At 41.7% G+C, this 13,393-nt stretch overlaps 1 protein-coding gene across 2 annotated transcripts in view; it reads right to left on the bottom strand.

The window, feature by feature from the left end:
* Window positions 1–1,160: 1,160 nt before the first annotated feature.
* LOC120558589 (tumor protein D54-like) overlaps window positions 1,161–13,393 on the bottom strand; it is a gene marked incomplete at its 3' end in the record, with an annotated part of 29,852 nt that continues 17,619 nt past the window's right edge. The window contains 2 exon segments of one of the 2 annotated variants that reach the window (XM_039799636.1): window positions 1,161–1,262; window positions 3,646–3,693. In XM_039799636.1, coding sequence (XP_039655570.1) covers window positions 1,161–1,262; window positions 3,646–3,693 — 150 coding nt within the window. 2 annotated transcript variants of the gene reach the window in all.

The raw sequence follows: 13,393 nt of genomic DNA, 5'->3' as shown, positions 1-13,393 counted from the left end.
AAAAGAGAAAAAAAGAAAAGCACATAAAAGGCACAGAAGGAACATGGAAGGAGAATGTATGGTAGAGAAAAAAAAGAGTGGAGCAGGAAAAGAAGAAAAGGCTTGTAGGAAGGGGTAGAAAGAGACGGAGAGGAGGAGGATGGAATGAAAGGTAGAGGAGAGAGACAGAGAGAGAAGTAGTAGAAGGACACAAACACAGTGGAGGGGAAATGAAATGAAGTAGATAAAGAAAGATACGGTGACCAGGAAGCAGTGTGGAAATGGACATGAAAGAAATATGAAGAATAGGGAATGGATATGGTAGACATAAACAGACAAAAAAAACAAATAATGGAATAGAAATGGAAATATAATAGATAGAAAGATGAATATAAGAAAGAAGGGGTAGTAGTAATTGAAAGGACATAATGGAAGGAAAGGAATGGAATGGAATGGTGGATGGAATGGAAATATATGGAATGGAAGACAGAAAAGATGGATGGTGGAAGGAAATGAATGGATATAATAGGAGATTTAGGAAAGGAATATTTGGTTGGAGGGATTTGAATGAGGTGAATAGAATGGAATTGGACAAAGAAGGGAGTTAAGGAGAGAGAGAGATGGAAGAGAAATGGTGGAGTGGACATGAATATAGAGAAATAGTGAAAATAAAGGTGGAGGAATGGAGGCAATGGAAAGATTATAGAGGAGAAAGGAAGATACACATAATAGAAGGAAAGAAGGAGGTGGAATGGAAAGAGGAAAGATGGAGTGGATGGATGATTAAAGATGGGTGGAGTAAGGAAGGAGAGGAAATGGAACAGTGGAAGGAATGGAGTGGAGACAAATACAGGATACTGAGCCGGGGCCAAACGACTGCAATTTAATCTTACCCCTTCATTTGCTTTTTCTGGGAATGGATGTACTTTCTTTGCATCGCTTTCAGCGTATTTGCAGTGCGCTTGTGTATTTGGTGGTGTTGTGTGTATATGCAGCTGTGAAATGCAAGCATATAACCTTGATACATTTTCAAATACTCAAACCATCTACTTCACTCTCTTGTTCCAGAATAAAATATGGATCTTTTGTAGGATATCCAAGGCTTGGGATCATACCACTCCGCTCATTTGTTCTTGTCGGCTAGCCCGAGTGTCGGCCATTTTGGCTCTGCCGCATCATACCTCATGTCGCCCAGTCTCTTGCTGATGACCGTGCCCACTGTAGTGAGAGCTGCACTAGTCTTCTGTCCCGCCTGGGAAAGAGTCTCCTGAGTCTTCTTGTATCTGCAGAGAGGAGGGAGGGAGAGGGAGAGAGAGAGAGAGAGAGAGAGAGAGAGAGAGAGAGAGAGAGAGAGAGAGAGAGACAGAGACAGAGACAGAGAGAGAGAGAGAGAGAGAGAGAGAGAGAGAGAAAGAAAAGAAAGAAAGAGAGATGAATGGGTGGAAGGATGAAGGGAAGGAGGGAACAGGAGAATGGAAAGAGAACAATGGAACAAAGAAGAATGAAGAGGAGGAGGCCATAGGATTGAGAAGGAATGAAAAAGAAAGATGTAGGATGGTGACAGGAGGGAAAAGAGAAGGTAAAGAGGACAGCACAGCGAGAAAGAGGGAAGGAGGATGGATAGAGGAAAGAAAAGACAGACGGCGAGCAGAAAGAAACAAAATGGAGAAAAACAAGGCAGATGGATGGGAGAGGGAGATGGACGGGGGGGGGGTGAAAGAGACAGGAGGTAAATTAGCCCAAACCATTTGACCACAGTAAAACACAAAAGCTAACAGATTTAAGTTACTGCTTCACCCAACAAATAAAAAGTGCAGTATTCACCACCCAAATGGGTACTCACACAGAAATACAGTCACAGGAATGTAGGCCACAGCAACAAAGTGCCAAAAGGCTGGTGTATGGAGAAAAAAGTACGCCAACATTTGACAGCTTACGATCATTTACAACAAGCAGAAGGGATTCCTTTTTCCAGCCTCTGCCGTTTCTAAGAAGAGTTAGTTCATGTCAGATTACAGAAGCACGGAGAGAACCCCCAGCAGTATTAATGGCAGCTATGATTCAGCATGTCCCACTGCAGCCAAAGAGCGTGGGATGGTGGCGAGCATGGTTTATTTCACTGAGATGGAAGAGTGCATGATAGCACAATCATGCTGACAAATCCCATGGCTTACAGTGGGGGTTACATATAGTGTTTCCCATACAAAAAAAATTGCGGCGCAATATTTGTTAAAGGCAAAACACGTGTCTAACCATTCACGTAGGCTGAGTCCTTTGCAGCGGCCCAGGTTCGAATCCGACCTGCTGTCCTTTGCTGTGTGTCATCCCCTCTCCCCCTGTCTTGTCTATCCACTGTCACTATTGAATAAAGGGAAAAGCCTCCAAAAAATGATCTTTAAAAATCTGAAAAAAATCCTTTGTTTGGTACAGATCCTCGCAAAAACTACAATCATTTTCATTTTAATATTTTTCAATGAAAATGAGACAAAAATTTTCATTCACACACACAAATATATACACCCGCCCCCCCCTCTGAGGGGGATCAGTGAAGTATTCTGATCCCAATACAACCAAATGCTCAGAAATATGTACCAATCAAAAACATCCAAACTGGCAAAAACAACCAAAAGGCTAATAAACACTCCCTGACAGGCTGTATGCACAAAGAACAACGTGCACTGGCATCACATCTTGGGTGAAAGCCAGCATCAGGATCAGCTGACCCACCCAGACCCACAGCAAGTCTCCGCGGCAGAGGGTCCACAGAGGCTGAGCAAATCCAACTTTGGAGATAAGTGGGCGTGGCTGAGAACCAACACACCCAACAGTGTCCATCAACATGGCTGACCTTCCACACTAAAGGCACACTCGCAGAAGTGTATACCATTTCATCACTGCTAGCTGTTTCTGCAATATGAGCCATCACTGGACAATATTCTGCACTACGCTTATTTATTTATCACTGTGTTACCTCCAACTGTGCAATATTTCATTTCTATTCATCTGTATATCTGTGTTCATATACCATCTGGTTATATAAGGGTGTTTATTGTGTAAATATGTTTGTTTTATTACTATAATTATATCTAATTCTTTTTTTTTCATTTCTTATACTTTGTATATTTTTCCTCCTATTTATTTATTTAATTTGTTTTATTTGTCAGGGACAATGTACAAAATACATTAATCTTACGAAAAGATGTTTTGTACCAGAGTTAGCTAATGCTAGTTTCCATCTGCAGTCCCCTATGTCTACTCAATGTGTATTTGTGTTAGTCGGATGTGTGTACGTTGTTTTTCTTTTGAGCTGCTGTAGTACAGGAATTTCCCCAGTGTGGGATTAATAAAGTCTCTCTTATCTTATTTAAGCAGTGCTCATTTCAAAAATAAGGAGGTTTTAGTTGTTATGAAACTAAAATTTCAGAACAAATTTCCTGAAGTCAACAGCCACACCATAACAGCATGAAGAAAAACAAAGATGGATAATCAAAAAGAAAGAGAGAGAGAGAGAGAGAGAGAGAGAGAGAGAGAGAGAGAGAGAGAGAGAGAGAGAGAGAGAGAGAGAGAGAGAGAGAGAGACTCTCCAAAAAGCAAACCAAAATTTAAAGAAACCTTAGCCCATGTACAAAAACTGAACAAGAACACAAAAGAGAAGGGTCAACTCACGCTTCAGAGCGGGCAATGTCATCCAAAGTGGCTGAGGCAGACAGATATCTGAAGACACAACAGCAGGATAAGAGACACACACTCACAGTACAGTAGAGCACAACACAGGTCAGTACAATTACAGGGTTGTACAGCTGCTAATCTTTATTGATTTTTGTTTTTTAAAAAGATTATTTTGGGTTTTCCCCCCCCCCCATTATTATAGTGACAGTGGATAGACAAGAAAGGTGGGAGAGAGATGGGGGGACAACAAAGGCAAAGGGCAGCAGGTCAATTATAACAAGTTTTTGTCACCTTTGGTGATGCATTTCATGGGATTTTTGTCACTTTTTCCAATTGTTTTGGTCACTTATTTCAGCGTTTAAAAAATAAAAATAAAAAATGTTTTTGTCCATTTTTTCCCTGTGTTTTTGTAGCTTTTTCCAACATTTGTCACTTTTTTCAACATTCTTTTGTCATAGTTCTGATATAGAAAGTTTTTGTAAACGGGTCAAATTTGACCAGAGGACAACAGGAGGGTTAAAGGCTTTTTGCCTTCAAACAATATGTGAAGATTTTGCTTTTCCACAAGGGGTGAACAGGAGAAATGAAAGTGTTAACGTCATAACACAACGTAAAATCATAGGATTAATACAACCAAACATTGGTTGTCTCCCCCATATTTTCAATGATGGAAAAAAGCCTATTCTAAAACTATAACATTATCACTTGACATCTTGCTACAGAATAAGAAGAACTAAAATGAATGTAAGAGCATGATTTAAGAAAATAAAAATAGATTTTTGAACTGCAGGAGACTGAATATGACCCACACACAAAATGAGGTCAGTGTGATGGGAAACGGTTTACACTTCAGCAGAATTTAGTAGGAATGCACGATATACCAGCAATGATATCGATATCAGCCGATGTTAGTCATTTTTTCATCAGATGTGAGTTCAACTGGACTTTTGTCAAGTTAATACACTTGCTACATGTCAGAAAATAGCCTAAAACTTAGTTAGTTACTTGTGTTTTCTAACATGTACATCTAATCTATGATTTATGGGAAGGAAGACATTACTTTTTCAAATTCAGCATGATTTTTTTTTCAGTACGTACAGAATGTGATGATCATAAAAAAAATGTATACAGAGAATATTGACATCAGTAAATATTGGTTATCGGCCATAACAGCAATGGTGATAAACCATTATAAAAAAAACTAGAGTGTGCACTCACCCATCCATATTCCTTTACTACCTGTGTAACTGCTATAATGGAATCAGACTACTAGTACTAATAACACTAATAACCGCTAATAATAATTCAGCTGTCCAGAATAGCCTCACAGGTACTGCATTCTAAAAAAAAAGATATGCTGAAAGTATAATATGACAAACTCAAACCCAGCAAGCAACAACAGGACGGCACCTTAGCATTTACTCCAGCTGACTCAGGGAGTGGAGCCCACCAAAAACAGCTGATATCATAAGTAAGAGATGGAGCAAATATTTGCGGGCTGGTGCAAGTGGGACTACACCTTCATGCACACAGTAGAGGAGATGCAGACTGTTGTAGCTGTTCTATTATTTACCTTTTCCCCACTTAGCCATTATATCCACATTATTGATGATTATTGATCTAAAATCTAAGTGTGAAGATATTTTGTCAATGCAACAATTGTCAACCCTACAATATCGTCACAACATTGACATTGAGGTATTTGGTCAAAAATATTGTGATATCTGATTTCCTGCATATGGCCCAGCCCTAATTCAACATGTCAAATGATAAAAGCCACTATAACACTATTACAATTAGTGGAGACAGCTCTCTTCTTATAGACGACAGTGCTCCAAACAAGGCCAGTCTCTATGTTCTGACTTGCATCAGCACAATGCTGCTTACTGTACAGCACAATGACTTCATACACACCAGCCCGTCGCATTACACCGTTCATCCATACACCACTTCACTGGTTAACTGCTGCATTTGTTTCAATAGAATAAGGGGTTTTGTCTCCTTTACGTCCGGATGATTCTTTCTCAAGGATTCATTTGGAGAAACCGAACCACAGTTGAAATTAATTGTATAAATGATGTAGAAAGAGAAGAGCACAAGACTAACAAAGGTTTGCTGTCGTCACATACTGGAAGTAACTGGGTTGCTCAGTACATACATGCCTAGTGATGGTGTTGAGATTTACTTTCTCTTACCCCTCTCTAAATTGTACTGTCATCACACTTAACAGAGTTAAAAACTGAGCACCACTGACAAATGACTCTCTCCACCCACTTGTTTTCATGGCAACCCACTGAGTCTCTCTCTCTCTCTCTCTCTCTCTCACACACACACCATCTCTTCCCCTCCGGCCCTCTCGCACACATTCCTTTCCTCTACTCCCACTCGTTCATGCAGCAACCCGTCTGGTCGCCAGGCACGACCAGGGCACATGCGCACGTGTGTGGGTAAGACACACAAACGCGTACATTTCCTGTTCTCTGCTTGGAATTATGTTTTGCGTGAACTGGCCTACACCAAGACTAATGTGCCTGCCTGCTTGTGTTTCTGCTATTCTTGGCAAAAGTGTAATAATCCACAATTATTCTGGCTGTGTGAACAAACATAACTGAAAGACCAAGAGTGGGAGAAATGTGCGAGCAGGCAAGTAAGTCTATTCCCACGTGCAAAAGTACAACAAATGCCACAAACCAGGACCAGTGTGCTGTTTGCAAATGCATGTGTAAAAGTCAAGAGCAACTAGCTGAGCGAGCTAGCCAATCCAGTTCCTATCGGACGGCAGCCACATGGAAAATTCCATTAGCTTCAGACCTCACAGCAGAAAACTCACTCGTTTCATTTTGTTCTCGCTGGATTCTTTCAGCAGCAGTACAGAAACATCGTAACTGATCAGGAAGGCTGGCAAACCAGTAGTGGCTGCAAACAGGACACATTTGAAGCTGTGGTGGAGAGGAGGTCATTGAACACACCGCTATCTAGCGTGGATAACCCCGACCACCCTCTCTCACCTTCGGTTAAGTCCAGTCTTGAGGCTGTCTCTGGTGATGGAGCTGAATAGCTCCACTTCAGGTATTCTACAATAGTTCATATATTGTCTGACAGTATTTTGTAAAATATTCATGGAGAGGAGTGGCAGCTTGGCTCTGCAGTGGCAGGAGGCTCTGAAAAAAGGAGTTGGACTCTCTTTCTCTCCAACATGAGCTAAATACTGAAGTTCAGATTTTCAACCAACATCACAGCATTTTACATCAGGCTTTAATCCAGGGAAACTGATTAGACAGACCGATCACAGGTAGCCTTGCATTGCCAGATTTATCTCCACTGCGCATAGTCAGCGCTCGATAATGGTCTGGCTACAACGGCCATCTATTTTGGGAAAGGTGGATTTTGGGCAGCACTAAACCCCGGATGCAGCAACGGTGCAATCCGTTATATTGGGAAGATCCAGGACATAGCCAACATTTTTTAACATCGACAACTTCTCAATCCCTCCCCCCCCTTTCCGCTAAAGCCCAAAACGGTCTCCTAAGCCCCTCCCCCCACAAGGGAGAATTAATGTGTGTGCATGAGCAGTGATTGGCATGCAGTTAGACACCTCCCCCTGGCCCTGATTGGTTCATCTGAACAGTTAGACACCCCCCCTGGCCCTGATTGGTGCATCTGAACAGGGAGCTGTGGATATTTGCAAATCCCACTCCAAGCTGTAGGTGGAGCCAGAGGAGCTGGATTTATTTTAAATGACTTGCTTCATGTAGTTCTACTGGAACATAGGCTCAGTTAAAGCTAATATGACAGAAAGGTAGTTTTATTAGTCTTACCTACTGCACCTTTAATAATTATTAATACCCTAAAGCAGTCAGGTTGGGAACCCATAGGTTTATGCACATTTCTCCTTGTTGCATTTAGTGTTTGAATAATGTACAATGCGGTAGCTGAAGTTATACCTTAAAAACAAGTCAATATCCCGGGATTTCCCAGGATAGTGTGCTTCTGCTCCACGGGAAAGTAAATAAAAAAAATCTTAAATCCTACTTTACATCTCCGTGCCCAAGGGCCCCATTGTCTCATAATCCGTCCATCAACATGGCTAATTACTTACAGCCATCAGCTGAACACTGGTTACAATGAAATTATATTACAATGTTGCCGTTTTTCTATTTTGTGCCAATCAGCCGTCAGGCTGAAGTCATTACATAACCGGAGCGTTATTTTTTGATACATAAATAAGTCAATTTGTGCCGCCTATGTAAACAAACCGACTAAAAAGTATCGTTTGTTGCCTTGTTGTCCTGCCAGAAAGGCTGCCAGACAAACTAAATAGCATTGGGTGGGATTAGTATACTACAACCTTGGCTTATAATGCTAAACCCTTTCTCTGCACAAACCTCCTCGACTGTGGCTTTTTCTTTAGCGAACTCAAATGCCGAATCAGAACACAGTGTCGGCTTTCAGCCTGGACATTGGTAATACAAGCAGAGAGGAAGCATCTGAGAAAGCTTTATGTATTTTTGAATGTTGAATTTGAGAGGAAGTAGAGGACATGTGTCATCACTTCTGGACGGAGGAAGAGAGGACACCAGAAAAAAAAACCTGATGAATGATACCGATGGGACAGAGGGAGAGACAGAAAACTGAAGAGACAGAAAACAGATAATGATACATATGTACAGTATGTATATGATAACAGAAAAGTTAAGTGTCAGAAATTAGTCCTGTGGCTCCAACTTCACGTCAGTACTGACTTCCATTAAAGCAATCCTGCCACGTCTCAGACTACAGCAAAAATCTGATTAAACACTAAAGGCGTACAACTAGCAGTGGGTAAGGGCCATAAAGGTGAGTCACAGGTCACAGTGGACAAACTGAATCAGGTGCATATGTAACAGTGGTTAGAACACACACACACACACACACACACACACACACACACACACACACACACACACACACACAATCAGCGTAGGTTCCTCAGACCCAGGAAAGCACCAAACAACCTCAAAGACACTTGCTAACAAACTACCAAATCCATCATCTATGAAAATGTACCCAAGACAGTGTCAGTTACAGGAAATACTGCTTTTTGACAAATTCATTTGGAAGCATTCCTTTAGAGCATCCCAGACTACAGACAAATGTTAGCCCCTCTAACAGACATGAAGTTAAACACCGACGGTTGCAATGTAAGTGTTATCAAACATGGCTGGAAGGTGAGAACGGAGAAGGAGAGAGAGTGAGTAGCAGTCGGAGCGTGAGAGAGCAAACACCACAGCAGAAGCCCAGAACATCACTGGTGAGCGAGCAGCAAACAGTGCATAGACTCACAGATCCAAGCTGGTAACTCTCTCATTCCACTCGCCCAGTTTCTCAGTGGTTCTCAAATAGCTAGAAACAGAGACACTGTGGAGCTTCAGGAAGGACTAGAGGCCCTGACACACCAACCCCATAATCGGCCGTCTGACAGTCTGGCGAGGTCGGTGACTTGAGTCTGTTCGGTGTGTTCCGTACCGTCGAGAGTCGGAGGAGCCGTCGGCATCCATTTTGGCCGAGCTGACTTGCTGGGTCGGAGGGCGGGCAGTCGGACTCAATGACCAATCTGATTGGTGGAGTGCTAACCCGGGAAATGGCGAGCGGAATGAGTGACGAACACCTCTCAAAATCTGACGAAAATCTTTTAAACTGACTTGTTGATCTGAAATGAAGACAGATTCAGCAACTGCACAGCCTATTTCTTGCTTAACATGTTTTCACAAACATAAAACAGGAGATCGTATTCACCATTATCGGTCGGCTAGAGAAGCAAGACCCACGTGACACGTTCGACATTTCCGGTTTTAATTTTTTTGTATTACATCTCGCGCATGCACAGAACGTACGCTCCAGGCGGCTTCACTTCAGTGTGTTCTGAGGCACTTTTGGACCTCGGGAGCCGACTGATCAGTCCGACTGCCTATTCTGCCGACGGTCGGCCGTCGGGTTGGTGGGTCAGGGCCTTAAAGGGAGCTGGCTCAAAGAGGAAGTCAGGGTAAGAAAATTTAAATAAAAAACTCTCAAAGCACTGTGGTTGTTTTACATTGAGTTACAACTGGCCAAACATTGTCTTCATAATGTGATTATTTTTTAAAGCGATAGTTCAGACATTTTGAAGTGTGGTTGTATGAGCTGCTTCTCCATAGTCAGTGTGTTAGCTCCAGTAGATGGGGGTCAGCACTCCCCCAGTTTGGAGAAGCAGGCAGGAGTACCGACACAGAAGCTAAGCAATGTCCTGCGGTGGACGGGGACAGCAGCTAAACACATTTTAGACACCTAAAAACAGACAACATTAAAGATAGGGCTGCACAATATATCTTTTTTTTTTTTTTTTTTTAAATTGTCATGACTGGACTACCCTGGACTGGACTGATTGGCACTGTTTGACTCCCTTACTGGCTATATTAGCCACCTGCCCATTTCGCTAGCTTGCCTGTATGGTCAATACACCACGCTGTCTTTTTGTCTGTATGGACAGTTTTCAACTCCATCCATCCATCCATCCAACAAGCGATTTGTTCCATTGTAGAAGAATACTTCAAGCAGCAGAAATGCAGAACTGAGTACATTTTAATATCTGTGTTTATTTATCGCGAGTGATATCGTTAACGCATTTTTTCCTCATATCGTGCAACCCTAATTCAATAACCAATCAGTTTAAGTGTATGCAATATTTAAAATAAAAATGTGTTGTTACTCCTGCATGCTTCTCTCTGTCATCATAATGTAGAGTCAAATCATTGCTCTGTTAACGGTTGGGTTTTGCCGTTTGTTGCAAAATGCATTAGCACGGTCATGTTGGGAGATATTTGTGACTGGGATACGAAAGCCTCATCTAGAGACACAAAACCTTTACTTCATTTGGAATTTGATTCTCATTTAACACAGCGTAGGTGATTAATATATACTTTATAGTGTGGGTCACAAAGTGGACAATTGAAATCTCTTCAAAGTATTATCCGTGTGTACTGAATCTAAGTGCATTCATTTGTATCATTTATATTTTTGAGATAATATGAGAGGAGTTAGTTCAGCCAGAGAAAATCATTATTCATGAGTCAGACAAAGCTGTTTGATCCTGACAAAATATAATTAAGAGAGGTTAGATTTTATATTTAATACATTAAAAACTCACCTAAATGCCCACCTAATCGTCTGCATAAGCACCAAAATAAAATGTAAAACTTAATGTCTGTTTACAATAACTTTGAATGCACCACGAGGCTGCCGAGCTTCAAGTGAACACACCATCTGTGTTTTTCCAACAACGGCAGCGGCAGACTGCTTAAAGCCCCGCGGTTGGAATCCTCTCCAGTGAAATACAGTCACACTTTTACACCGTTTAGCTGTCAGCATTTTAACCGCGTTTACTCCAGCTGCTAGCTAACGGTAGGCTAACATTACCTGCTGCCGAGTGTAGTGTTAACTTGCGTGACATGCAGCGATGTTTCTGTTGCCTCTAACGTCTGTTTCAGAGCATCAGAGAGAAGTGTAGGCATATCAGTGGCACCAAAATGAGGCACCGAAATCCGCATCGCTATTCGGTCCGGTAGATACCAGTCGTTAAGGCACCGGCACCGGTGCTAGAGACCCGATTGGGTCTCTAGCACCCAACCCTCGCTGAGATTAGTAACCACAGCACACAGTGACAAACAAAACCGGTCTGATGATGTTAAATCATTACATTTAAATTTTAAACTGTTGAAAAAAAAGAATTACCATAAAATGAAAAACTGCAGATAAATATTTGTTCCCCTTCTGTGACTCTTTATTAACAATCATCATGACATCTTTAAAAATGATTATATCTGATAATGCAGCACCTTTGTCTCTGCTCCAGTCACCTGTAATCCTGTGTGACGTAAAGCTCTGCAGACAATGATCTAAAGACTCGAGTAGCCTGGATGTGTCACCACAGGGTGAGTCATTGTGCGACTGGCTCTTCCTGATGAAGCTGTTCCGATCAGAGCAAAGTCTGCAGGGAGTGCTCAATTATCTCAATGGACGGTCTTTAAAGTCATTTGGGCAAAAATTTGGTTGTAAAAATGTGTACAACAATCTGAAAGTGGATCTATTATGCTTTTCCGTATTTTCTGTCATATCTATAATGTTGGATTTTCATGTTAAACGTGGCTCGTGTCACGTAACACCAAGCTGGGCTTCTCCGATTGGTCATCTGCTCCAGGCAGGAACTACTTGATTGTTTTTTTTAAGCCACTGCGGTGTTAACATGGTCCATGTAGCTGCATGCCAACGGCAGTAAAAGATGTCATCTGGGCTGCCAATGTTGTTAAATTCACCCCCAATTCCAGGTCACATTACTGCTGAAACATGTCCAGTTGGGTGGTATTTGGGTTAAAAAGCCTTTTGACGGTAGAAAGTGCTGCTATATTGTATTAGTGTCCACTGCTAACTACAGTAGCTGCATGATAACGCCAGATAGCTGTAATCTATCTTGGCGGCCAATGTTGTTAATTTCTCCCCAATTTCGGGTCACATTGTGTAGTATTTGGTTTAGAAGCCTTTATTGGTGATTTTTCACGGTACAAAGTCCTGCTATATATTTGTTGCAGTCAGTGTCAGGCTCCAGAGTGAAACAACACAGCGGAGAACCAGAGCCTCACTCAACGCTATGCGCTGACCAATCAAAGCTTTTTCGGGAGGGGGGCTTAAAGAGACAGGCGCTCCTACAGAGCGTCTCAGACAGAGGGTGAATACAGTTGCAGCAGCCATGGGCAGTGTGAGAAACATAAAGTGGGTTTTGAACATTAAAGCATGTAAACATGTTCTAGTACAAAAAACAAAATACTAGCATCAACCTGAAAATGCTATATAATAGGTTCACTTTAAAAGGCAATCTTCAAACCAAACTGCACTAGCAAAAAAAAATACTATCCTTGTTTATTCTTCCATCTTGCTTACATCATTTTTTTTTTTCCCCAGGGGTGGTTATCTTTAAATGTGCCCCTTTTTTTAAAAAGGTAGCCTCTGTTCAATGGACGTTTTTTATTATTTTGTCATTCTAAAAATCCAAATCATGATACTGGGGTTTTCTGTTCCCAAACTAAAAGGAGCATCTACTACTGTATTGGACAGTACAATTAGATCACCTCATCTTTTTACCAAGACAAAACATAAAGTACACTTTAACATTTAACAACTATAGCTCTGATAAGGTTTTTTTTAAATTGCACTGCAGTCACTAAGGCTGTGTTCAGACCAAAAACCACGAGGCCACAGAGGGATCCATCAAGAATCTGGAATTCCCACCTCACGGCTGTATGCCTCCCCCAACCAGTCACAATTACAAAGCTACAGTTTACATCCATCACCTCACGTAAACTTTTGTCATAGTTGGCGTATCCATTCTTGAGTTGGGCCAAAAACCTGTTATGTGAGGTGACAGTGACCTTTGACCACCCAATTCTAATCCTTAAGTCCAAATGTAAAGAAATTCCCTCACGGCATTCCTGATACATCGCATTCATGAGAATGGAATGGACAATCCAAAAAGCATAATGCCGGCCACGGATGTAGCCTATGCAGAGGCATAAAAAAGGAGGGTTGTCCGGTTAATGCTACGTCATCTGGTAACCCACTGTGCAAGGGCACATTCATGAGGATTAATTTGAAACAACGGGTTGATTCTACTGTTTATTGCACCAAAATGAAGAATAAAATAATCGTCGCCTTGGTACAATTCCAGACCATTAAAAAT

The sequence above is a fragment of the Perca fluviatilis genome, chromosome 5, assembly GCF_010015445.1.
Source record: "Perca fluviatilis chromosome 5, GENO_Pfluv_1.0, whole genome shotgun sequence".
NCBI classification, from domain to species: domain Eukaryota; kingdom Metazoa; phylum Chordata; class Actinopteri; order Perciformes; family Percidae; genus Perca; species Perca fluviatilis.
The sequence above is the reverse complement of the archived record's forward strand: the minus strand, read 5'-3'. Positions and strand labels throughout refer to the sequence as shown.